Source organism: Oryctolagus cuniculus, chromosome 3 (assembly GCF_964237555.1).
Source record: "Oryctolagus cuniculus chromosome 3, mOryCun1.1, whole genome shotgun sequence".
NCBI classification, from domain to species: domain Eukaryota; kingdom Metazoa; phylum Chordata; class Mammalia; order Lagomorpha; family Leporidae; genus Oryctolagus; species Oryctolagus cuniculus.
The window spans coordinates 770,397-795,523 of record NC_091434.1 but is presented as its reverse complement, the minus strand read 5'-3'; the positions used below and the strand labels follow the sequence as shown (position 1 = coordinate 795,523).

The following is a 25,127-nucleotide window of genomic DNA, read 5'->3' as shown; positions in this document are numbered from 1 at the left end:
GTGACCACTGGCCATGTGCACCAGCTCAGTCTGAGAGACCACTGACCGGGTGTGTGGCTCCATCTGTGAGTGACCCCTGACCAGGTGTGTGTTCAGTCTGAGTGACACCTGACTGGGTGTGTGTTCAGTCTGAGTGACCGCTGACCGGGTGTGTGTTCAGTCTGAGTGACCGCTGACAGGGTGTGTGTTCAGTCTGAGTGACCGCTGACTGGGTGTGTGTTCAGTCTGAGTGACCCCTGACCAGGTGTGCATTCAGTCTGAGTGACCGCTGATGGGGTGTGTGCTCAGCCTGAGTGGCCCCTGACCAGGTGTGTGTTCAGTCTGAGTGACCGCTGACCGGGTTGTGTTCAGTATGAGTGACCACTGACCGGGTGTGTATTCAGTCTGAGTGGCCCCTGACTGGGTGTGTGTTCAGTCTGAGTGACCCCTGACCGGGTGTGTGCTCAGCCTGAGTGGCCCCTGACCAGGTGTGTGTTCAGTCTGAGTGACCACTGACCGGGTGTATGTAGCTCTGTCTGACCCCTGACCGGTTGTGTGTTCAGTCTGAGTGACCCCTGACCGGGTGTGTGTTCAGTCTGAGTGACCCCTGACCGGTTGTGTGTTCAGTCTGAGTGACCCCTGACCGGGTGTGTGTTCAGTCTGAGTGACCGCTGACCGGGTGTATGTAGCTCCGTCTGAGTGACCCCTGACCGGCCCTGTGGCTCAGTCTGAGTGACCGCCAACCGGTGTGCACCAGCTTACTCTGAGACGGCTGACTGAATACTGCACACTGGATGCCTGGTGCTGGGTCAGGGTCCTTGGCCACCAGAGTGCCCAGGGCTGAGTGTGCTCTGTGAAGTGGCCTTGCATGACCGCACACCCAGAGTAGACACCGCCACCTGTGTCCTCACAGCATGGGCAGACCAGAGCCGAGAGCCATGGAGAAAATGCTCCGAGCCCCTCCCTGTGGATAGACCGTGTGCCCGGGGTGGCAGGACGGGCAGCAGGAACGCGCCCCTGTCCCACACTGGTAACTCCCTGGAGGGACAGTGGCGTGGAGGGGCCCCAGGGGCAGCAGCTCAGCCACAGCTTCTGGGTGCGCGGCTGTGCTGTTCGTGGAGTCGGACTCCGGCCCCACGCTGAGAGGACACTGGCAGCCCTGGCCGCCCTGGCCGTGGGCCTCAGCTGGCCCCGGACGCTGACCCCGTGGGTAAGCAAAGTGGGGTCGTCATCCTGCCCTGGGCTCTCCCTGCCAAGAGGCTTGGCCGGTTGGCACAGCGGCTGGACGGAGCTGGCTGGCATGTCACCGGGCCACGGCCCCCGCAGCCCCGTGGCTCTCACAGCCCCCATGGCCCCGGAAGCCCCCGTGGCCTCTACAGTCCCCACAGCCACCGCGGCGCACCTCACCCACAGCCCCTACAGCCCCACTCACCCACGACCCCCACGGCCCCACTCACCCACAGCTCCTACAGGCCCACTCACCCACGACCCCCACGGCCCCACTCACCCACGACCCCCGGGGCCCCACTCACCCACAGACCCTACAGCCCCACTCACACACGACCCCCAGGGCCCCACTCACCCACGACCCCCAGGGCCCCACTCACCCACAGCCCCTACAGCCCCACTCACCCACGACCCCCATGGCCCCACTCACCCACAGCCCCTACAGCCCCACCCACCCACGACCCCGGGGCCCCACTCACCCACGACCCCCACGGCCCCACTCACCCACAGCCCCTACAGCCCCACTCACCCACGACCCCTACAGCCCCACTCACCCACAACCCCCGGGGCCCCACTCACCCACGACCCCCACGGCCCCACTCACCCACGACCAGCTCCCGCACTTCCTTCCAGCGGATGTGGCTGCCCGTCTCGTGCAGAAGCGTCACCGTTATCCGTCTCTGGATGCCCTGCCGGCCCCGGGAGAGAGGACAGGTTGGTGCTGGGGGCCAGGCAGGCAGGGGGGTAGCGAGCGGGGTGGGCAGGGGCTGCGCACCTGGTGCAGCAGGAAGGTCCCCATGCACGGCATGCCTCCCCGGTGGTCCACCACGGCGGGGATGTAACTGCAAGAGAATCCGCGTGAGGGCCGGCCCCTCTGCCTGGTCCCGGGGTGGACGGAGGACACCACGGCTGCCCGGAGCCCTCGGCACTGTCCGCCCCGCAGTGCCCACCATACCGGGAGTGATCCAACAGCCCCCAAGGGCCTTGGTCTCTGTTCCCTGCATCCCTGGCCCATCAAGGGACCTGGGTGAAGTCACGGCACAGCCCCTGGGACTCCCCCAACCTTGGGGCATGAGCGCAGGCCGGCTCCCAGGGTGCCAGGCGGACCCCACTGGCCCTGCACTGCAGCACCACGGACCCCCCCCCCACCGCCTTCAAGCCTCACTCAAATGTCCTCAATCACTCCAGAGCCCAGCACCCTCAGTGCCCCAGCCCCACCTGGCAGGGACCCTCATCTACTTGTCCTTAGCACAGGGACAAGGCCTGGCCCATCCTGGCCCACCTCTGTCCCGTTCCCACGGCCTTCTCCCTCCTCCCACAAGCTCAGGGGAGCCCTGTCCCCATTACCCCTGGGGAGCCCTGCCCTGCCCCACAACCCCTGGGGAACCCAGCCCCCACCACAACCCCTGGGGAGCCCCGCCCCATCACCCTCCTGGGGAGCCCCGCCCCACCCCGCCCCGCCCCGCCCAGCACTCACTCCCCGTTGGCTTCCAGCTCGCAGATCTCGAAGTAGACCAGCAGGTCGTACTTGCAGTGGCAGGGCCCGGGGCAGGGCCGCGTCAGTGTGCTGAGCTTGGTGGCGGGCACTGGAGGAGGGGAGGCAGGCGCAGGCTGAGACCTGACTCAGCAGGTGTCCAGGGCGAGCTGGGGGCAGCTCCCACGGGGAAACAGCCGTCGAGGCCACCACCAGGCTCCCCCACCCCCAGCGGGAGAAGCCCACAGCCACGACGCCGGGGCACAGGCCCTTGAAGAGGGCAGAGGCCAGAGCCCCCAGCAGCAGCAGGGAGGCAGAAATGCCTGCAGGGGGCCGCTCGGGGACCCTCTCTGTGCCACACGGCCTGCACCAGACATCAGCCACAGCCCACGGCACCAGCACTCAGCCTGGCCCCACGGCCCTGTCCTCAGCTCCCCCGGCTCTCCACATCCCCTCCCCGACCAGGTCCGCTCTGGGCAGCTCAGCTCCAGGGGTCACCGTGGGGCAGCTGACCACCCTGGGAACACGCTGGACAGAGCCCCAGACTCCAGGCGTTGGGCCGGCAGGAGCCGTCAGCCAGCAAAGCGCCACCCACGCGGCCTGGGTCTCACTCGCAGCACCACGGGATGGGCCCCCGCCTACCTGGCTTGGACAGCGGCATCACGCGGGGGAAGTGGCGGCGTGAGGGCCTCAGGGGGCTGCAGAGAGGGCCAGCAAGAGGCCACCTTCAGCTGGGCCTGGGGCCTGGGGCTGCCGGCCCCATCCTGTCCCCGTCTCCCTCCTGCTCTGTCCAGCCCGGAGAGACCACGGACTCAGGCCCTCCCGCAGCTCGGATTGGGAGGGGGCCCCTCAGGAAGCAGCCCCCGGCCCCCAGAACAATGCCTGTCACTGCCCTGCCTTTCCCAACCCCCCTGCACACGCCCTGGGGGTCTGAGCTGGAGACCTTACCCACAGCCCCCGGAGACCCTCCCAGCCCCCATTCTTTCTCCGTGGGAGGCCCCGCAGCCCCCAGAGAGGGAGGCCAGGCACAGGGCCAGGGTCTGAACGACCCCGGGCACACAGCCCCGGATGCAGCCTTGCGCGGGGGGCTGGCGGCTGACCTCAGCACGTCCTTGCACAGGGGCGGGAAGGGGTGCTGCTGGTAGTGGCCGAAGACCTCGAACACGATGGGCTGGCTCCTGATGTACTCCACAAAGGACCTGGTGACCTCCACCGCGATCTGTGGGCGAGAGGGCACAGCCACGCCGCGTCCACAGGGAGGGAGGCCCCAGCCAGCACTCCCCTCCCCCAATGCCACACCAGGGGTCTGCCCGGCACACACCCAGGTCAGCTGGGAGGCCCCAGCCAGCACTCCCCTCCCCCAGCACCACACCCGGGGTCTGCCCGGCACACACCCAGGTGAGACGAGGCACAGAGGAGGGGTCCCTGGTAGTGACCGTCTAGGGTCCACTCCCCAAGAGCCCAGGGGTGAACAGCCCCTCCCCATTCACACGGTGAAGTCCAGGCCCTCCCCTCAGAGGCGGCTGTGTCTTGAAACTGCCCCGCCCCCGCAGGTCCCGGGGCCTGCTGGGGAGACCCCTCCAATGGGGGCCGACGCAGACTCGCAGGAGGGGCAGCAGGCTCGGGGGCTCAGGAGGCCTCAGGAGGGACTCCAGCTCCAGGGCGTGAGGACACGCAGCCCTGCGGTTCAGCCGCCCACCTGTGGGCCTCATGCAGGTCTCCAGGCTGCCCACTGGGCAGCGGCTGCCCCGCCCAGCTGCCCAGGGAGCCCCATCAGTGGCTGCCCCATCCAGGGGCTCAGCCCAGGGACCCCGGGCAGTGGCCGCCCCGCCCAGGGACTCCTGGCTAGCTGGCCCTGGCCCCTTCTTGGGCCGCTGGGAGCCCAGCTGAGACGCTGAGCTGCCTGGTCACTCCCGACCTCTCAGGATGGCACTGAGGGGCTCCGCAGCCCAGGGGCCGCCCCCTCCTCCTCACCCCTGGGGTTCAGGCCAGGGCCCAGCTCTCAGCACAAACCCTGGGCACCAAGGCACTGGACACTGTGTCTGTGTCTGCCTCTACTCGCTGTGGGGAGCTCTCAGGGTCTCTCCTGATCCCAGCTGCAAGTGTAAACCCACCAGGGGGCCCCGCCGCTGGCCGCAGCCCACACACCCCTGCTGGCACAGGAGGCCTCGGCCCTGGGCCCCTGCTGGCTCCTGGCACCAGGCCAGTGTTGCCAGGGCGAGGCAGGGGCGGGGAGGACGAGCAGGTGGCCGGAGGGAGGGGAAGGGGCTCCGACGTACGTTCTGGACGTGGTAGAAGCCGAGAGGGGGGCCCCTGCCCGTGTTCTTCAGGGGCTCCGTGGAGAAGGCCTCGTCGTGGCGGTGGATGAAGCTGCAAAGTGGACGGAGACTCGTGGCCGGGTGGGGACGGGGCCAGGGCCCGCCGCCTCCCGGGCACAGCCTGCCTCGTGCGCTCACTTGAACTGGCAGAAGATGTCGGCGTACTCGGCGGAGATGCTGGAGGCCTGCAGCACCGTGACGCGGAAGGTGAAGGTACTGTTCAGGCGCAGGTGGTCCCCGGCCGCGTCCAGGGCCCCGTCCAGCGTGGCTTTCTCGGGGCTGTCGAGCAGGCCTTCCGCGGGCACCGCTGCGGGGCCAAGGGGAGAGCAAGGGCAACTGCCGGCCACGCTCCAGAGCGGCGGGGCGGGGGGGGGGGGGGCCGCGGGCGGCGGGTGGCCACCTACCCGAGCAGGTGTTGTTGTTGACCTCATCGGCTGAGGGCCCTGTGTCCGCGCCCTGGCCCTGGCCCTCCACGATGCGCAGCTCCTCCTGGGAGGTCCCCGAGCGCGACATTCCCACCACGGCGGGGCAGGACTCGGACTGGAGCTGTGGGGGGACAAACCAGAGCCCACCACGGCGGTGCTGCCTGGGGCCTGCGGGCACCTGCGGACATCTGGGAGGCAGCCCCGCCCCTCCCTGGGCCTCCTGGGTTCACTCCCACCTCTCAGCTCCGTGAGGCCCTGGAGGGGGACACTGGGGACTGGGGAGCTGACTGTGTCTTCAGTACTGGCCCCTCCCACCCCCACAGGCAGGAGGCTGGTGAGTCTTCTGTCCTGCACGTCCCCAGCTCTGAGAACCCCCTCCAGGAGAGGGAAGGGATTGGGGCAGACCCCAGCCTCAGTCAAGGCACTGGGCACTAGTGCAGGGGCTGTTGTGTTGGGTGCCCAGCGTGGGGGGTGCTGTGAGGGGCCAGGCATGGGATGCCCAGCATGGGGGGCCCAGTGGGGGGTGCTGCATGGGGTCCCAGCATGGGGGTCCCCGCTGCAGTCTCTCCTGGGAGAAGGGAGCTCTGGGTCGGGTCCCTTCTCGTGAGCACGAGGCTCAGGGAGGCCGGGTGAGGGGCAGTGCAAACGCAGGTGCTGGGAGAGCGGAGCAGAAGCGGCCCAGGAGGGCGGTCAGAGCCTGGGGCCTCTCAGCTCCCACCCTGTGCTTGGCCCGGATCAGGCCAAGGGTGGCCCTGGTAGGACACGGCTGGATCTGGAGAGCTCTGCAAACCAGGGGAGGGGCGTGGCGTGCTCCCAACAGGGAGGGACAGAGCCACGGGAGGACCCTGGCCCCAGAGGCCCGGGGCAGCGGCCCAGCCCAGCGCAGCCTGAGCCCCTCTCGTACCTTTTCGAAATGCTGGTCGTCGAAGGAGATCTTTGCGGTGCCCGACTGGCGGACGCCGGAGCCGTAATCGGGGGCCTCCTCATCAGCTGTGAGAGAAACCAGGTGGACGGTCAGGGCCCCGCAGGTCCCCAGGGGGTGCGGGCGGCCAGGCCGAGGGTGAGGGCACAGGACACGCAGCAGGCGGCAAGGCTCTGGCCCCACACGCCCCAGTCTGCGCTGCCCGGGGCCCACAGGAGGCCCTGCTCTTTGATAGGGGCTGGACAATCGCCCCAGGACCTGCTAGCTCCACCTCTCGGAGGCCACCCACCTGGTCACTGCACGGCCCCAGGCGGCTCCCCCGCGCCCTGGCCCGCAAAGCCTCCAGCAATCCCCCACCCCTTCCTGCGGCCTCAAGATGCCCCTGACCTGGGCTCTGCTGGCCACCCTGACCCCCGGGCACTTGACCGTCTGTGCCAGGCTCCAATGTCCTCCCCGCGCCCCACACGGGCCGCGGGACAGTCTCACAGCCCTCCCCACCACGCAGCTGCTCCGCCGCCGCCCAGCCAGGCCTGCAGCTGGCAGGCACCACAGCCACAGGCGGGGGTATAGGTGCCACCCAAGCAGGAGGCCTGGGGACCCGGCGCAGGTGAGGGCCCCTGCAGCAGCCACCTCCCAGTGTGACCAGGGGACACAGGGACTTGGGGGTCCCCGACCTGGGCACCTGCCTGACTGGTGGCCCTGGCAGTAAGCCTCACAGAGCTCCAACACCGGCCACAGGGACCCCAGCAGCCCCTCAGGTGGGGACAGGTGGGGCAGGTGGGGACGACTGTGGTCTGACTGTGAGGGTAGCAGGGGGGAGTGGAGACGCCTGCACTGGCCCGTGAGAGGCCCCGCAGAGCGGGAGCAGCCCTGGCGGGATGAGGGTGCACCTCATGTGCCCGGTCCTCCTGGGCTAGCAGTGACGAGAGCAGGCTCCCGGGCCGCCCGGGGGAGCTAAGGGAGCATCCGGAAGTTGGGGGCCCATGAGGATTCGGCAGAGGGGTCCGGTTAGTTAAGCGAATCACTGAGGTGGAGCTAAAATCCCCTAAAGTGGCCAGGACATCAGGCTACAGCGGAGGCCAGGCATCCGAGTGTGTGTCGGGGGGGGGGGGGCTTGAGGCATCTGCAGGGGGTCACGCGCAAGTCGAGGGGGCTGCAGCCATCTCAGGAGAGAGGCCTGGAGATCTTGGAGTGCGGGGGGGTCTCGGGAGGGGGCATGGAGACACCTGGCTGGGGCCCTCTGAGCCTGTCCCCGCCCCGTCCAGCCAGCTGCCCAGTCTGTCTGCCCCCTCCACGCTCTCCCCAGGGTGCCCACATGGCCAAGGCCCTTGACAGGGAGGCGTGTGGGTGAGGAAGGGAGGGGCGGGCGGACGTCCCGCTGGGGGATGTACTGACCCTGGTTCCATTAACAAGCGAGCAGACCAATACCCAGAGATGGTGCAGTAATGGGGCCATGGGTGGGGTCTGCAGCCTTCCCCAGGGGGGCGGTGGGGAGGCTGTTCCTGAAGGGAGGAGGGGGCTCGGAGGGCCTGGGCTCAGGAGGCGGAGCCAAGGACCGCCCCGGCCCAGCGCCGAGTCGCACACACCTGAGATCGCCTGCACAGCCACACGGAGGAAACCCTTGACCTCGCCCTTCTCGCTGACGATGGCCACGCGGTGCACCAGGGGCACGGGGTACAGCAGGTTGCTCAGGTAGACGAAGGCCCTGGGGGAGCAGAGGCCGCGGTCAGCGCCACCCCGAGCGTGTGCGGCAGGAGCAGCGGCGGCAGCACGGCCGGCGTACAACACGCTGCAAAGCAGAGCAAAGCGAGACAGCCAGGGCGGGCGGGGGCAGGCAGGACAGGCAGGGCGGGGGTTCCCTGGGGAGTGAGGCACTGGGGAGACAGGAGGAGGTGCAAGAGGAGGAGGAGGAGGAGGAGGGCGTGAGCCGCAGTGGGCAGAGGACGGCGGAGGCCGAGCACAGGCCCTCTGACCGAGAGCGCTGGGGCTCCAGCCTGCTTCAAGGACTCTCAGCGGTGACGGGCGCCAGGCAGCGCCTCCGCCTCCCCACCCCGGGGCCCCCCCGGATGGCTACGACTCCCGCAGAGCCCCTTCCACAAACGGCGCAGACGCTCGGCGGGTCAGGGGGATGGGGCACCCCCACATGGCACCAAGGCGGGCTGGTGGAACGGAGCACCCGGACGCAGGGCGCTGCCGCGTGATGCCCCTGCTGGCGCCGGGACAGCCCAGGCCCAGGCCATTGTCCCCAGGGTGTGCGCTGTTCTGAGGAGGACGGGGGCCCTGGAGGACCCTCACCCAGCACTCAGGATCTCCTGGGGGCAGGGACCGGGCACAGGAGGGTTGTCCGGGTGAGCTCAGACTGGGAACCCGCCCCCAGTGGAGGGGTTAACAGCACTGCATCCCACGAGGGGGTGTGGGACCAGCTTGGAGTGGGTGGGCAGGACGTGGACACGGGAGCAGGTGGGGAGAGCAGGACGTGGACAATGGAGTGAGTGGACAGGACGTGGACACGGGGGCAGGTGGGGAGAGCAGGACATGGACATGGGAGCGGGTGGGCAGGACATGGACACAGGAGTGGGTGGGCAGGACATGGACACGGGAGCGGGTGGACAGGACATGGACGTGGGAGCGGGTGGGCAGGACATGGACACGGGAGTGGGTGGTCAGGACATGGACACAGGAGTGGGTGGGCAGGATGTGGACACGGGAGTGAGTGGACAGGACGTGGACATGGGAGCAGGTGGGGAGAGAAGGACGTGGACATGGGAGTGGGTGGGCAGGACGTGGACATGGGAGCAGGTGGGGAGAGAAGGACGTGGACACGGGAGTGGGTGGGCAGGACATGGACACAGCAGTGGGTGGGCAGGATGTGCACACGGGAGCAGGTGGGAAGCCAGGAAGTCAGGATTGGGTGGGTGCAGGGGTGGGGAAGGAGCAGAGAAGCCTAGGGTCTCAGCCAGGAAGGCAGGTGATGGGGGACAGGGAGGGGAGTCCACAGCCTGCCGGCCAGGGGGACACTGGGTAGGGGTCTGGGAGCTGGCGAGCTCCCACCCCACCCCCCAGCTGTCCTGAGGGACAAGGGACTCCAGACAGGCACCGTGGCTCAGGCACCGGGCCGGGTAGGGGGGCAAGTGGGGCTCTTCCCAGCGGGGCCCTGACCCTGCTCCACTTCCCCACGACAGGGACTCAGAACCTGGCGCCAGCCCAGCCCCTCCTCCTCCTCCACACCCTTATGCTACTGCAGGGGTCTCCCTGGAGCCCCTCACTGGCCCAGCACTGGCCCCTGCCAGGGTCCACAGCAACCAGAGGGTCTCTGGGCACTGACCTGATGGGACCTCCCCACAGCCCTGGACAGCTGGGTTCAGGGCAGGAAGCAGTGAGGTTGAGGCAGGGCAGGCCCGGCTGTCCCCACAGCGCCCGCTACTGGTGAAAGCTGGTAGGAGCCAAGCATGGCCTCCGTGAGTGGCTGACCAGCGGGCTCAGGAGCCGGGCACAGCCCGGATGCAGCTTTCCACATACAAGGTGGGGGCCGGGCTCACAGACCAGGCTCAAGCCCCTGTGAGGCAAGCTGGCGGCCAGGGAGGCCGGAGACCCACAGCAGCCAGCGCCTTGGCGAGCACTCACAGGGACGGAGCCTCTGTGGTCGGGGTTGGGGCAGGGCTGTGTCCCTAACAGGGTACCGTGGCTTCTTAGGGGTGCACAGGCCAGGATCCCCGATGGCACAGAGATCTGAAGCAGTGTTTCGGAAGAGGAACCAAGGCACAGAGCAGGGCCCAGGCCCTGAACCCGCAGCCAGCCCCTGCCCAACTCCCACCCAGCGCTGGCCACGCTCCGCTGCCCACAGTTCTGTTAACAGAGAAGCAGCCCAGGTCACACCCAGACCCGGCTGGGCAGCCACTGCCCGAGGTAGGAGGCTGGTGCTGAGACAGTGACAGCGACCCTGGGGGCTGGGCCCCTCCTCCCCTTCCCTGACCTCACAACCCCACTGAGGGCAGACACACATTCCCGGGGCATTTGCCCTGGGCGCCCAGGCGGGGGTCGTGGCTGTGTTGGCAGCTTTGGTGCCAAGTGTTCTAGAAGCCAAAGTAGCCTCGCTGGCTGACCCCATCCCATCCCAGTCCGCTTGGTGATGGTGAGGGAGCCCTTGGGACCCCCACAGCCACTGTCCCCAGGGCAAGCACCAGCCACCGGGGGGGGGGGGCTGTGGGCCGGGCCTGGAAGCTGCCTGACACTAGTAGGGCTCACCCAATGGATGCAGCTGGGGCACAAGACGATGGGGCTGAGGGGGCAGCGCCTCCTGCTGCTGCCCAGGCCTCACAGCCCTCGCGGGGGGCAGGCTGGGCTCCCCACCCCTGCCTGCAGGTGGCAGAGCCGTCCCTGCTGCCACCAGGGGGCCAGAGCCCAGCCCAGCCCTGACGCGGCCGGCCATGCCCCTGGGCAGCTGACACCAACCCTCTCCTCCCCACCCTCAGGCCCCCCAAGGCCCCTAGCTCTGGACACAGGACTGGCCGTGCCACGAGGCGAGTGTACCTTGAAGCAGACTGAAACCCACCCCGAGGGGAGGAGGCGGCAGAGGCAGACACGGCACGGCGGGAGGGAGGAGGCAGCGCTAACCACAGATTGGTGAGGTGCAGAGATGCATGCTGGGACCCGGGGAGCCTTTCCAGAGGGGACAAAAGTGGGCGCCCAATTTTGCTCAAGCTTTGGAGAGAGAGCCAGCAGCTACCAGGATAAAAGGCAAATCCCGGTGGGTCCTTCCCAGGCTGGGCCTGCATAGCCGCTGCGCGGGAGAAGCCAATTCTTGCCAGAACAAAAAGACCAGGATGGCTGCCCACGAGGCCGTCAGAGGCCGCCCTGGACGGGGGCCGGGCCTCTCGGCAAGGACCGTCGTTTGGTTTGGTGGTTTTGTAAAATCTCAAATCCACGAGGGGGGAAAGAAACGGTGGAAGGACCCAGCTCTTTCCGGCCGACACTGCAGGAGCCCACGCCTGGCCCAATGTGCCACCCCTGCAGCTCCTGACCCCTGCCCATGCCTCCCGGACACCTAGAGGCCTGCGTGGAGCTGGCCTGGGGTCTGCTTCCTCTCTCAGCCCCTGCAGAATGTCCAGAGCCCGGCACCTCGGAGGGAGACGGCCGTGACGTCTGTCCCCAGCAGGCCAGCCCACCACCCCCACGACACTCGCAGAAATCCAGGCACCTGCTACCTTCCCAGGCCGGAGTTAGCCCAGCGCTAACCCCGGGGCCAGGGGCCACCGAAGGCTTCCGGCGCTGGGCTGCCCGCTCCCTGGCTTGGGCAGGATCCAGAAGGGGGGTTGCTATGAAAAACCATCCAGGGGTTCATTTGGTGTAGCCGTTAGGGCTGGGCTGGGCAGAGGCCCCCACAGGGGAGTCCTGGCTGCTCCGTTGCCACCTTCCCGCTAACGTGCAGCAGGTGACGGCTCGAGTCCAGTGCCCCTGACCCACATGGGGAACCAGGGTGGAGCTCTGGGCTCCTGGCTCCGGCCTGGCCCAGCCCTGCCTGCTGTGGGCACTCGGGGAATGAGAGCAGATAGCAGATCTCTCTCTCTCTCTCTCTCCCTGCCTCTCAAGTAAATAGATTTAAAATTATTATTTTTAATTATTATTGATTTACAATTATTATTAATTATTTACAATTATCTCAAGCCTCTTGATGTACATGAGCTCGAGACATCAGCCACTGCCCACTGCAGCTGGGTCTCCGGCGCCTGCTGCCCACGCAGGCTGCGCGTGTCTGACGTGGCTGCAGGCAGGGCTCGTCCCCACGGCCCACGCCCACCTCCTGGCCTCGCCTCTCGCATCATCCAGGAGGGCTTAGCAGCAGCTCCACTCTGCCGTGGGCAGTGGGCCAGGAGGAGCCGGGACACACTCTCCTCTGGTGGGCCAGGGTCTGCCCAGGCCCCCAGGCTTCGGGGGTGGGGGAGGGGCCGGCTGCTTCCCCGGCCTCAGCACGGCCCCTCTGAGCCCGGCTCCTCTTCCACAGACAGCTGCTCCCGACAGCCGTGGAAGGAAGTAAAGCCACTCCCACCAGGACCAAGCCGAGCCCCGGGACGAGGGGCCAGGCACCCGGGCCGCAGGCGGCTAGGCCTCGCTTTCCAAGGCCCCTGCACAAGGAAGGCATTAGGGGCCTGAGCCGCGGCCACCCCGGGGCTCCCAGGCCGGACCCTCTGCCTCTCCTGTAACTGGACCGACCCCCTGCTGGGCCAGAGCCCCGCCCTGGGGACGCGCGGGGAGCCCAGGCTCCCTCAGGCCCCTCCCCTCAGCCTGCCTCGCCCAGGCTCCGGCCCGCGGCAGTGCTCCTGCGCCAAAGAGCTGGGTCCTTCCCAGCATGCTGTGCTCGGCCTCACCAACCTTCCTACTAAACTGAACAGGGGGGGCCGGTCGTAAAACGGGTCCCGGCCGTCGCACAGCGTGTGCTCCGGAAAGACGTCGTCCTCCAGGTGCTCCTCCTGCTCCTCCTCCTCCTCCTCCTCCTCCTCCTCCTCCCCCACGCTCTGCTCCTCGGCAAGCTCGGTGGCGTCGGAGTCGGGGCTCGAGAAGGTTGGGGAGGGGGTGAGAGCAGCCATGCGCTCGCTCATGCATGTGTTGAGAAGAGGGTAGCTGTTGCAGCCAGAGATGGCTGAACTGAGGTTAGTGCGACAAGACAGAGAGAAGTTAACACAGCCGCTCGCGGGGTGGGCGGGGCCGGGGCGGGCGGGGCGGCTGCTGTCAAACCCAGACCGACTCGCAGCCGCCAGGACATGGAACAAAATGCCCCCGTCCCCGGCCTTGGGAAGAGATCGTGTGTGGCCAGCCGGACGGCTTGGAAGGTTCTGGAAGGCACCGGAGGTGTGGGTGAGAACAGGGGTCCTGGCCGGGCGCAGCTGGCGCTGTGAGGACCTCGAGAGCTTGGCCATGTGGGGTGCAGGGCTGGACACAGCCCAGGAGAGGGACCACGGGAGGACGGGGGCTGGGACCCAGCTCCACCTCATGTTCCCACCCCAAGGCCAGCAGGTGACGGAGCCTCCCGTGTTCACATGTGGACCCAGGGTCCTGCACTGCAGGGTGGGTGGGCGGTGCCGAGACCCCCTCCCAGGTCGCTTGGAAGAACGGGGCTACCGTGGGCCAGAGGGGGCTCGGTAGGGCCTGGGCAGGCGTGGGGCGTACACGGGTGGGGCTGGGATGGGCAGGCGTCCTGGGCGTCCTCTCCTGTGGGGGCTCCAGGCCTCAGGAGGAGGCCCACTTCCTGCCCCCATGGACCCCCCACCCTCTCTCTCAGCCAGGGACGGGAGGAGGCGCCCACCTGCCCACCAGCCGGAACCAGGGGAAGCGGTCGTAGAAGGGGTCTCCGCCAGTCACCACGTTGTCACAGTCTTCCACCACGCTGGAGGGCACCTCGGCCGCTCGGTCGTACATCTCCCGCATCAGGTCCAGGCGCTGCCTGCAGGGGGCAGGGCCGTGAGGACCGGGGCCCAGGGCCAGCTGCAGCGGGGTCACGCGGCCTGGGCGGGGTGGGGGCACTGCAGGAAGCCCCTGAGCCACCGCGAGCGGCAGGCTCACCCCTGACTGCCCCCACCCCCTCGCAGGACAGCGGCAGGGTGGCCGAGGTCCACAGCCGGGAAGCTGCCGGGGGAGGGAGGGGCCGCCCGAGCAGAGCTCAGCACAAAGGCTGCAAAAGTTTTACCCAAGAAGGAAGAAAGGCGGGGGCCGGGCCCTGGCGGGGGGCTCAGGCCCACCCCGAGTGACGAGGCAAGCGTCTGCCTGGCGTGAGCGTGCAGTGGGGGTGAGCACGAGGCTGTGTCTGCACAATGCAGAGTGCGTGTCTGACTGTCGTGTGCGAGTGCCTGCAGGTGCATGGACGTGAGTGTGAGCAGCTAAACCGCACCAGAAAGGGGAGGGTCTGAGAGCGGTCACTGCGTCACTCACACCTCCGGGAGCCCCTCCCGTCTCGCCGCTCCCCAGAGGCAGCACCTTGCGGGAGGGGGCCCACGCCCAGACCGCCCCCTTCTCTAACCTCCTCTCACACGGCACCAGCAGCCCTGCCTACGCCACTGAGGCCCGGAGCCCGGTTCTGACTGGCTGGTCCCCTGCCCCGCCTGCCCCTGGCTCCCTCCCGGTCCAGACCACGCGCCGCCTCCTCTCCGCCCGAGGACTGAGTGATGCCTGGCTGTGCCTCTCGGCGTGACAGTGAGACCTGGCGCAGGCCAGAGTGTGTGCAGTGCAGGAGCCCTCCTGTCCAGCAGGGACGGACAAGCGGTCCCTGGCTGCCCTCTCCCGCTCCCTGGCCGGCCCTGCCCCAGTTCCACCTCTACCTCCTGCAAGTGTCCGGGGTCCAGGAGCTGCCCCCTCCCTGCCTCTCCCGGCTCCGGCTGGCTGGGGGACAGTATACCCCCAGGCCCTCTGGGCTTCTCCCACGCAAGCCCTCGAACCAGGAACACTGCCACAGCTCCTGGCCCCTGGCCTCAGCCCCCATCTCCTTGTTTTCCACACGTGACCACGGAACGAAGGCAGGAGAAACAGCGCATCCACCATCCCTGGGGGAGGCAGCCCTGGCCCCTCGACTGCCCGCCAGCCCACCTGAGCTTCTCCAGCGTCCAGTAGTGGGTGGCCCCGTTCTTCTGGTCCTGGACCTCCACGGCCACAATGGTGCGGGGGAAGGGCCGTGTCTCCCGGTCCTTGGCCGCCTCCGGGGGCAGCAGGTCCGGAGGCAGCGGGGAGTACAGCGTGTCAGTGAGGAGGACAAACTGGAACTGGACCTGGGCAGGAGGAAGACGACCCCGGTCAGCCAGGCCAGGGCCTCCCTGCCAACTTGGATCTCAGCCCCACACCCCCGGAGTCCACTGGACAGTGCCACCTGCTCCATCAGCCCTGATGGCCATGCCTGCCCTGCGCACAGAGGGTGATGAGCCCACCCCAGCCGGTCCTAGGGCCACCCTCAACTGCCCTCACTTCCAGTGGCCCAGGCTGGGTGGGCGGGGCTTCAGAAGGAGGGATGGGGCCTGCAGAGGGAGGGGCGGGGCTGCAGAGGGAGGGTGGGGCTGCAGAGGGAGGGGCGGGGCTGCAGAGGGAGGGTGGGGCTGCAGAGGGAGGGGCGGGGCTGCAGAGGGAGGGTGGGGCTGCAGAGGGAGGGGCGGGGCTGTAGAAGAACAGTGGGGCCTGCAGGGGGGGGGGGCTGCACCTTCTTCTTCAGCTCCACACTGATGGCGTTGGCTTCCTTGAGGAAGATGGCGTTGCCCCATAGCAGGTCCCGCAGGGATGTGAACTGGTACCACTTCCACTTCCGGAAGGCCCACAGCGCCAGCTCACACTCCCGTTCCGTCCACTGAACTGCAGGGAGAGGCCACAGCACTGCCCACCACGCCCCACCCGGGGCCGGCACTGCAGGGGGCCCTGGCTGACCCCACAGGGTGGCACCCGAATGAAAAGATCACAGGCTGGACACCGACGCCCACCGTGGTCCCTGTGGCCTGAGGGGGGCAGGGGGCAGGCCCCTGTCCTGGCTCTGTGGCTCCAGGCACCCCCTCCAGCCCAGGCCAGGGCGGCTCTGTGCCAGGAGAGGGTGGGAGACCTCATCCATGGGAGCCACATTCGGCACTGGGGGCAGGGAATTGGGAGGGGGCGGGAGAGCAGATGGTGCCCACAGGGTGGGACTGGCCCTCCCAGGGCACGCGCCTGTCTGTCCACTGGGCCCTCGGGAGAAAGGCCGGGAGCTCCTCCTGGAGCCAAGACTGCCCCTCCTCCCTCCCAGACCACTGCCCCTCCTCCCTCCCAGACCACCGCCCCTCCTCCCTCCCAGACCACCACCTCTCAGCTGCCCCTCCCACCCAGAGTCCCTGAGTTCTGAGAAGGAATCTCACTGGACTGGTGAGTGTGTGAGGTGTGTGTCAGTGTGCGTGTGTTAGTGTGTCAGTGTGTGCACATCAGTGTGTGTGTGTCAGTGTGTGAGGTGTTTCAGTGTGTGTGTGCACATCAGTGTGTCTGTGTGTGAGGAGTGTGTCAGTGTTTGTGGAGTGTGTCAGTGTGTGAGGTGTGTGTGTGTGCAAATCACTGTCAGTGTGTGAGGAGTGTGTCAGTGTGTGAGGTGTGTGTCAGTGTGTGTGCACATCAGTGTCAGTATGTGAGGTGTGTCAGTTTGTGTGCACATCAGTGTGTGTGAGGTGTGTGAAGTGTGTGAGGTGTGTGTGAGGTGTGCGTCAGCGTGTGTCAGTGTGAGCATGTCAGTGAGTGTGTCAGTGTGTGCAAATGTGTGTGAGATGTGTCTGTGTATGATGTGTCTCAGTGTGAGTGTGTCAGTATGCTTGTGTTAGTGCCAGTACCAGTGTGTCTGTGTGTGTTGGTGTGTGTTAGTGTGTCAATGTGCATGAGTGCATGTGTGAGCACATCAGTGTGTGTAAATGTGTGAGTGAGATGTGTTTGTGAGTGATGTGTGTGTCTGTGTGTGTGTTGGTGTGTGTGTTAGTGTATCAGTGTGTGTGAGCATGTCAGTGTGTGTGTGTGTCAGTGTGTGTATATGTCAGTGTGTTTGGTGTGTGTGTTAGTGTGTCAATGTGTTAGTGTGTCAGTGTGTCAGTGTACATGTGTTAGTGTGTCAGTGTGTGTGTCAGTGTGAGTGTGTTGGCATGTGTGTTAGTGTATCTGTGTTTGTGAGCGTGTCAGTGTGTGTGTGTATGTCAGTGTGAGTGTGTTGGCGTGTGTTAATGTAACAGTGTGAGTGTGTCAGTGTGTGTATGTCAGTGTGTGTTGTGTGTTAGTGTGTCAGTGTGCATGTGTTAGTGTGTCTGTGTAAGCATGTATCAGTGTGTGTGTCAGTGTGCATGTGTTAGTGTGTCAGTGTGAGTGTGTGAGTGTGTCAGTGTGGCCAGCTGCTGGATGCCAAGTGCACATGGACCTGCAGCCACAGCCCCACCCACTGTGGCCGGAGCATGCACTCAGGGTCCCGAGGTCAGGGCGGACCTCGACCTTGTGGTCTCCACAGCACACAGAATGGGGTGCATGGGCGCAGGCTGTGCGCACGGTGAGCCCTGCCCCTCGGTACCAGCATGCACGTGTGCACATGTGCACACGCACGCGGACCTGTGCGGCTCAGGCCCCATAATCCTTCCCAGGGGCCAGGAGGCAGTTCCCCGGCACAGAACCTGACCCCGGGCGGAGGTGCTGACCCGGTGGCCGCGGGGAGGCCCTCACCTTCGTCCTCCGGCTCCTCCTCCTCCTCGTTCACCTCTGGGCAGTACCTGGAATCCATCTGCTTCTGCAGGGCCTCCAGCTTGCTCTCGTAGTCCTGCGAAGAGGCAAGGCCATGGCTCTCGCCGGCCGGCCCGCACCCCCAGCGGAGGCCCGGCCGCCCCCACCCCCAGCCGAGGCCCGGCCGCTCACCAGCCGCTGCTGCTCCAGCAGGTAGGTGGCCTCCTCCCGCTCCCGGCGGTACTGGTCTTCCAGCTCCTGCAGCCTGCGGGTGGGGGCGGGGGTGAGCAGGGGCGGGGGCGGCGGGGCGCGCCAGGCCCACCCAGCCTCACCTCTGCTCCATCTCCTGCTTCATGTCGATGCCCTGCTTCTCTAGCAGCTCGCGCTGCGCGAAGGCCCAGTCCACGGGCTCGGCGGGCGTCTCTGCGCAGGGCGTGCGCTCCCGCTCCTGCCGCGCCTGCTCCGGGTGGTTGAAGCGGAACACGTGGCTCTTACCCATGATGATGCGGTTTCCTGGGGACAGAGGCACGGCTGGCCTTGGGGACCTGCAGGTCTCCGGCGGCCCCAAGCAGGGAGGAGAAAGCAGAGGCAGGGGTGCGGGCCCTCGCTGGACCCGGGCCTCGGACACTTGCCTGGCTACCAGGAGCACCTTACCCCTTGCCCCCAGCTCCAGGCCCTACCTGCAGCCCCCTCCCCTCAAATCCACCTCCTCAGGCCGTTCCCAGCTCAGCAGCCAGCAGCAGCTGCAAACGTGGGCTTCTGCTGTGCCCTCTGGGACCCCGGGCTCCAGGCTGACCCTGGGTTGGGAACAGGTGTGCCCTCCGGGATCCCGGGACCCTGGGCGCCAGGCTGACCCCGGGTCGGGAACAGGTGTGCTCTCCGGGACCCTGGGACCCCGGGCGCCAGGCTGACCCCGGGTCGGGAACAGGTGTGCCCTCCGGGACCCCGGGACCCTGGGCGCCAGGCTGACCCTGGGTCGGGCACAGATATGCCCTCCGGGACCCTGGTCTCCAGGCTGACCCCGGGTCGGGCACAGGTGTGCCCTCCGGGACCCTGGGCACCAGGCTGACCCTGGGTCAGGCACAGGTGTGCTCTCTGGGACCCTGGGCACCAGGCTGACCCTGGGTCGGGCACATGTATGCCCTCTGGGACCCCGGGACCCTGGGCGCCAGGCTGACCCCAGGTCAGGCACAGGTGTGCCCTCCAGGATCCCGGGACCCCGGGTGCCAGGCTGACCCCGGGTCAGGAACAGGTGTGCCCTCTGGGACCCCGGGACCCCGGGCTCCAGGCTGACCCCGGGTCGGGCACAGGTGTGCCCTCCGGGACCCCGGGACCCCGGGCACCAGGCTGACCCCGGGTCGGCATCAGGTGTCTGCCCTGCCTCCACCACCCAGGCCTAACTGTGCCCCGTCTTCCTGTACAGGCTGGCAAGGTGACCCCAAAACTCAGGAGGCCCCTGGCCCTCCCTGGGGGCCCCAAAGGCAGGAGCACAGACTCGTGGACATGCCCTTCAGGGCGGGGCGAGGGTCTTCCTGGCCCTCACGCCTGGTGGAGGCTGGCAGTTGGCGGGTTTCGTGCATCTGCTGGGCCGGGCTGCGGCACCAGCAAGACAATCGCGGGCTGTGTGGGTGTCGCTGGGGCTCTGGCGCGGGGCCCGGCCTGCCAGCAGCTGGCTGGACGGAAGGGGACGCGGCAGCGAGGGCCTCGTCCAGTCAGGCACAGACCCCAAGTCCCTGCCTGCATTCCCAGCTGTGGCTGCACGCCTGCCACGCCAGCCCCACGGTCGCAGGGGCTGGCTCCTGGACCAGCCCCGTCGTGCGCCGGAGCGCTGAGTCGCCACACCCTCCGTCTGCACCGCCCGGGCCAGGCCCCCGCATGCCTGTGCACGGCGCTGAAGTTAGACTTCAACAGCACTCACATGGGAACAGTCAGGACGGCTGCCGACGGCCGCCCCCAGTCACTCACCACACCTGTCCAGGGCTGCCTGCTGTAGCCCAGGCAGGTTCCCCTCACCCCACTGTCCGCTCACTGGCTCAGGGGTCCTGGTGCCATGGGCGTGGCCATCTCTGCCTGGTATACCAGGCAGATAGGGTGACTGGGACGTGAGGACAGGGGCCACTTCGCGCCCCTGCCTGCCCCTCGGCCTCCCCATGCCCCTCTCCTGGTCTCTACCTGACTGGTCACCTCGGGCCCCTCCCCTGCCCCACGCCCCCCCCTACCTGACCGCAGGATGCTGGGCTCTGTCACTTTCTTGCCATTGACGTAGGTGTCTGCCCCCTCGCAGGGCTCCAGGGTCACCACGGCTGCAGGACAGAGAAAGGGAGGCCCGTGAGAGCTGGTGCCAGGCCTCCCTCCCTGCTGCTGTCCACAGAGCCTGGCCACCAGTGCCCCTGTGTGGCCTCAGAGGGGGCTGCAGGGGTCCCAGCCCAAGTGGCAGAGGAGGAAACGGGCCAGTGAGAGCCCGGGAGGCTGCTGGGCCTGAGCCCCCAGGCCCCGGCCAGGTCTCAGGCAGATACAGCCCAGAGACTGAGGCCAGCCTGACCCATCTGACACTGGGCTCACCCACGGAGCAAGCGGCAGGGGCTTGGGGCTCTGTGGACAGAGGAGAATTCTGGGAGTGCCAGCTGTCACCAGCACCATTCAGCACCACGTCCAGGTGGACAGCAGCCTTCAGATACGGGCCTCACATGCTACAGCAGCCCAGGGGCCCAGCAGGCTCGTCACCGTGACAGCAGTGCCAGGTGATGGGCACGGCCAAACTGCTGTCCGGGAGGAGCGGTGGCGAGGCAGGGAGTGGACAGATGGCTGCTCCCCAGGCTCTCCGCCCTCCCGGCCGCCCAGCCATGCTTCCTGGCTGGCAGCCCTGGCACAGGGTAAGAGGAGGGACAGCTCGCCCATGTCCCACACTGAGCCTCCCAAGGGGCTCGGCTCCCCCAGCAGCACCCACCCCTACCCAGCACCCAGACGCCACACCCACGCACGGAACCGGGGCTGAGGGCGGGCGGGGCTCACCTTCACTGCCGCCCCTGGAGTCACTCCGGAACACGCAGTGCTCCTCCTTGATGAAGTGCCCGCTGAGGACGATGTCCTGCCGCCTCTCGCCGTCCTCCCTGCCCACTCTGGGGGGGCGGGGGCATCAGACCGGCAGCCCCGCCCGGCAGCCCCGCCCAGCCCCCACATCTAGAGACGCCCTGGGCCCAGTAGGCGCAATGACTGGGCACGGGGCCTCACTTGGTGATGCCGTCCTCCCTGCCCACTTTGGAGGGGGGCGGGGGCATCAGACTGGCAGCCCCGCCTGGCAGCCCCGCCCAGCCCCTGCATGTAGAGACGCCCTGGGCCCGGTAGGCGCCATGACTGGGCGCGGGGCCTTACCTGGTGATGCCGTCTTTGATGTAGTAGAGGAGGCACTCAGACATCAGAGGGTCCTCGTTCAGGTTGACCAGATGTGGTGTCTGGGGGGCGGCAGGAGGGTCACCCCTGGTAAGGGCAGGAGCCCAGGCTGGCCGCTGCACCTCCCTCTCCCAGACGCCAGACACCACCGGTCCTCGGAGGACACAAGGGGCCTGCTGCCCCGCGCCCTCCTGGGCACTCCTGTGGCACACAGCAGTCTGGCACAGTGGGAAGGCTGCTCGTGCCTGCTGGTGCCCCCTCCCCCGCCCTGCCCCTGGGCCCGGCTGAGGAGCCCTCCCAGTCTCAAAGGGGCCGGAGTGGGGGTCCAGGTGCCCGAGCCAGTTCCTCCCGGCAGAGGAGCCACATACGCAGTGAAAGGTGAGGGCCCCCAAAGACCCCCGAGGCCCAGCCCAGGCCTGGGACCTGTGAGCCAGTGAGCGCCACTCAGCCCCGGCTCCAGCTGCACCCAGGGGCCAGCAGGCTCCCAGCTCTGTGGCCCCCAGGCCCTACCCACAAGTGGCTCAGCCCCACAAGTCTCAGGTCTCCGGCCGGGAAGTGGCTCCCAGCCTGGCTCTCCCCTTGGGGGCTGACTCCACACCCTAAGTGGCTAAGAGCCCCCCTCAATGTTCCAAAACCACCAGAATGCCCCGCCTTGAAAAAGCAGAGGGCAGGTCCCCCGCTCAGAGGAAGATCCAGCCGTGGGTGGCGGGGCTGTGCCCACCATGCCCCCTCCTCACAGGAACACCAGCTCTCCACCTGCCCCGTCTCCAAGTCAGGGTGGCCTCACGGCCCTGGGCCCACCGGGTCCCTACCTTCTTGGGAGAGAACACGCCCAGGGTGCCGCCATCCTCCCTCATGGCCACGCCCATCTCAGCCAGCAAAGCTTCCCTGGGGGACAGAGCTGGGGTCAGCAGGTGCTTCCAGGACTGGCCTCACAGAGCCAGCAGGGCTGTGGGCCCTGTGGCCCCCATGGTCAGCGAGCTAAGGCGCCCCCGGCAGGGACTGGCCCTTCTGCACGGAGCCGCTGCCTGGGCCGGGGCGCCCACCTCTCCATGCGGATGGCTTCCGTGCGCCGCAGCTTCTCCTCCCAGGTCTCGTTGAGCTCGGCGATGATCTTCTCTGTTTCCTGGGGGCAACACGGAGCATGTGGGGTCCTGGGCCAGGGCCCAGACCCCCGGGCCACCGAGGCAGGGGGTCGGAGGGAAAGAGGGGGCGAGGAAGACATGCCCGGCAGACGTTGCCACAGCTCCCACGGCACTGCCCGTCCATTCCCGGCACCAGCACCCTCCTTCCATGTCCTTCCTCCTCACTGTCCATGGACCCCATGCCCCAGAGGGGCCCCTGACCTAGGCACCTGCAGCCCCACCTCACCCCGGCCTCGGGGCCTCAGCACCCCTGTCTCTGGGGCCACAGCCCAGCCCCCCACCCCTTGCACGGCCGGCACTGCAGCAATGTGGAGTGGACACCTGAAACCAGCCAGGCCCACTGGGAACCAGGGTGTAAGCAGGGGGCAGCTGGGGCCTGCACAGTGGGGGCCGGCTCCGGGGGGAGGCTGCCGCACCCCAGCAAGGACACTGTGGGGACCCTGGGGGCCGGGGGTCGCGGCTCCCTCTCCCCTGCAGACAACACCGGGCTCACGCTCCGGAGACAAGGACCAGGGGTGCGATTAGAGTTGCGAAGAGACTGGGCCCTGGGCACGTGGCTCTGAGGACTTCCCTCTCCATTGCTGCTGCTCAGGGACAGGCAGCCCCGACACCGGGATCCAGGGTCCTTCATGGGCACTTTCTGTCCATCAGTCCAGGGACCCCTAAAGCCACTGGGCTTCCCTGGCTGCCGTGGGTGGGCCGGGGACAGGCCAGGGTCCACCGGTGGCCACACGCCCAAGACACCTGCTGCTGCTCCACCCTGGCCCCAGGAGGACGACCCGGTCCTCCCTCCTCTCGAGGCGCCCCTGGGAAGCGCCCTCGGCCAGCCCGGCCCTCACCTTCAGCCTCTCGATGGCCTCCTCGCTGCCCGGGGCAAACAAGATGCGCTCGTGCAGGCTGGACACGGAGGCCGCGCGGCTGGACAGGGCCGAGAGCGAGCACGAGGGGCTCATGCCCGCCAGGGCGTCGGTCACTGTGGAGAGATTGTCAGGGGCCTCACTCGGCTGCGCCCCGCCGCGGCCGCGGTTATTGTTCTCAAGGTCGGACGCGTCTATGGGAGGGAGGCCGGGCGGACAGACCGACGGAGGGAGAGAAAAGAGAGACGGAGTCGGGGAGAGGCGAGAGGTGCAGCCAGGAGTCGGCAAGAAGCACGGCGCAGCGAGCGCGGCAGCCCGCGGCCCAGGGCAAGCACATGCGAGACCTCCAGGAGCCCCGCCCGCCAGGGAGCCTGCGCTGCCCGCCAGGGGGCACATACCCACCAGGGAGCCTGAACCCACCAGGGAGCCTGTGCCGCCCACCAGGGGGCGCACACCCACCAGGGAGCCTGTGCCACCCACCAGGAGGCCCACACCCACCAGGGAGCCTGCGCTGCCCGCCAGGGGGCCCACACCTACCAGGGAGCCTGCGCTGCCCGCCAGGGGGCCCACACCCACCAGGGAGCCTGCGCTGCCCGCCAGGGGGCCCACACCTACCAGGGAACCTGTGCCACCCACCGGGGGGCCACACCCACCAGGGAGCCTGAGCCCACTAGGGAGCCTGAGCCCACCAGGGAGCCTGTGCCACCCACCAGGGAGCCTGAACCCACCAGGGAGCCTGTGCCGCCCACCAGGGGGCCCACACCTACCAGGGAGCCTGTGCTACCCACCAGGGGGCCACACCCACCAGGGAGCCTGTGCCACCCACCAGGGCGCCTGCGCTGCCCACCGGGGGGCCACACCCACCAGGGAGCCTGTGCCACCCACCAGGGGACCCATGCCTACCTGGGAGCCTGTACTGCCCACCCGGGAGCCTGTGCCACCCACCAGGGAGCCTGAACCCACCAGGGAGCCTGTGCCGCCCACCTGGGAACCTGAGCCCACCAGCCCACTAGGAGCCCACGCCACCTGCTAGCCCACTCTGCCCTGTGGCAGCGCACAGCCTGTGAGCCAGGCGCTCTCCCAGGCACCTGCCTCCTGCCACTGCCCCACCCGCAGCCACCTGGCAGCCCCAATGCTCACCCTCATCCTCTGTGTGGGTGCCGCCGGCCCCTTACCCCCACTGCACAGCACCCCTGAGCTGCGGGGGATGGGCTGGCCCCGCTGAGCGCGGAAATCCACCCCAGGACCGGCTGAAGGAGGGGGTGAGCGGCTCCCCAGCCTCCCCAGGGAGCGCCTACTCCCACACGAGGAGCTCACCCAGGACTGCAGCCCCTGCAGCCCAGAGCGGGGCGTCCTCCTCCCCTCCCCTGGGTGCGAGGTCCCCAGGCCCCTCCAGCAGAAGCAGACACACCGCAGCGCAGCAGCAAACACAGGGCAGCACGGGGCGGGGGAAGGGGGTGCCCCCTTCCGCCTCAGGGCCCGCAGGGCAAGCACAGAACCCCGTGGAGCCAGCCCAGGGCCACCTAACGCCTGGGCAGGGTCTGGTGGCGGCCACCACGAGGACCAGCTCACGGCCCTTCTGGAGAGAAGGGGCCCTGGCATGGGGCGGCTGGAGAAACTGGAGAAACGCCAGGCTACCTGGAGGCCCGCTGTCCTCCCAGCCCCACGGCGCTGACACTCCTCCTGCCTGGCCTCCAGGCACGCAGGGGCCCTCTCCTCACCCCCTTTCACCCTCAGGAGGCATGGGCTCCGCCCTGCCCCCCCGTGCCTCAGTTTCCCTCAGACGCCATCCAGGCAGGATGGGCAGGAGCCCAGGCTCCTCCAGGCAGGGAGTGAGAGAGGCCGTGGGACCCCCGTCCGCCCCCCGCCCGTGCTGCCCTGGGCCCCCGGTGGGCCAGAAGCAGTGCAGAGCAGCAAAGGGGAATACACACATTTGGGTCCTCCGGGCACAGTGTTGGCTACGGGGCAGGGCAGGCGTGAGGGAGGGAGGAGAGACAGAAACAGAAGAGGTTTGTTCCCGGCAGGCTGGCACCGTCGCGGGCTGGGAGCCAGGGGAAGGCTGGGCGGCAACAGGCGGGGGTGCAGTCTGCAGCCCGGGGACCCAGGTGGGCTTCCAGGGACACCGTCTCTGGCCTGTCTGGGCCAGTGCCAAACCCAAACCACACAGCTCCATCCAGCCAAGGCCGGAAAGCTCGGCCCTCAGCCAGGGCTC

At 67.9% G+C, this 25,127-nt stretch overlaps 1 protein-coding gene across 20 annotated transcripts in view; it reads right to left on the bottom strand.

Annotated features, from left to right (window-relative positions):
* The window catches only part of KIF1A (kinesin family member 1A), a 66,410-nt gene that overhangs the window by 15,327 nt on the left and 25,956 nt on the right, over window positions 1-25,127 (bottom strand). For 4 of the 20 annotated variants that reach the window (XM_051839311.2, XM_051839312.2, XM_051839313.2 and 1 more), the window contains exons 14-37: window positions 24,847-24,873; window positions 22,898-23,109; window positions 21,960-22,039; window positions 21,726-21,801; window positions 20,896-20,975; window positions 20,536-20,642; window positions 19,743-19,826; window positions 17,856-18,036; window positions 17,716-17,788; window positions 17,527-17,620; window positions 15,521-15,669; window positions 14,920-15,098; window positions 13,646-13,783; window positions 12,715-12,987; window positions 7,932-8,050; window positions 6,328-6,413; window positions 5,403-5,544; window positions 5,137-5,305; window positions 4,960-5,050; window positions 3,781-3,899; window positions 3,323-3,378; window positions 2,684-2,792; window positions 1,982-2,048; window positions 1,811-1,895 (exon numbers count right to left, since the gene is read on the bottom strand). In XM_051839311.2, coding sequence (XP_051695271.1) covers window positions 1,811-1,895; window positions 1,982-2,048; window positions 2,684-2,792; window positions 3,323-3,378; window positions 3,781-3,899; window positions 4,960-5,050; window positions 5,137-5,305; window positions 5,403-5,544; window positions 6,328-6,413; window positions 7,932-8,050; window positions 12,715-12,987; window positions 13,646-13,783; window positions 14,920-15,098; window positions 15,521-15,669; window positions 17,527-17,620; window positions 17,716-17,788; window positions 17,856-18,036; window positions 19,743-19,826; window positions 20,536-20,642; window positions 20,896-20,975; window positions 21,726-21,801; window positions 21,960-22,039; window positions 22,898-23,109; window positions 24,847-24,873 — 2,796 coding nt within the window. The remainder of the gene's footprint in view (window positions 1-1,810; window positions 1,896-1,981; window positions 2,049-2,683; window positions 2,793-3,322; window positions 3,379-3,780; window positions 3,900-4,959; window positions 5,051-5,136; window positions 5,306-5,402; window positions 5,545-6,327; window positions 6,414-7,931; window positions 8,051-12,714; window positions 12,988-13,645; window positions 13,784-14,919; window positions 15,099-15,520; window positions 15,670-17,526; window positions 17,621-17,715; window positions 17,789-17,855; window positions 18,037-19,742; window positions 19,827-20,535; window positions 20,643-20,895; window positions 20,976-21,725; window positions 21,802-21,959; window positions 22,040-22,897; window positions 23,110-24,846; window positions 24,874-25,127) is intronic. The other 16 variants (XM_051839320.2, XM_051839321.2, XM_051839322.2 and 13 more) reach the window with 7 other exon arrangements.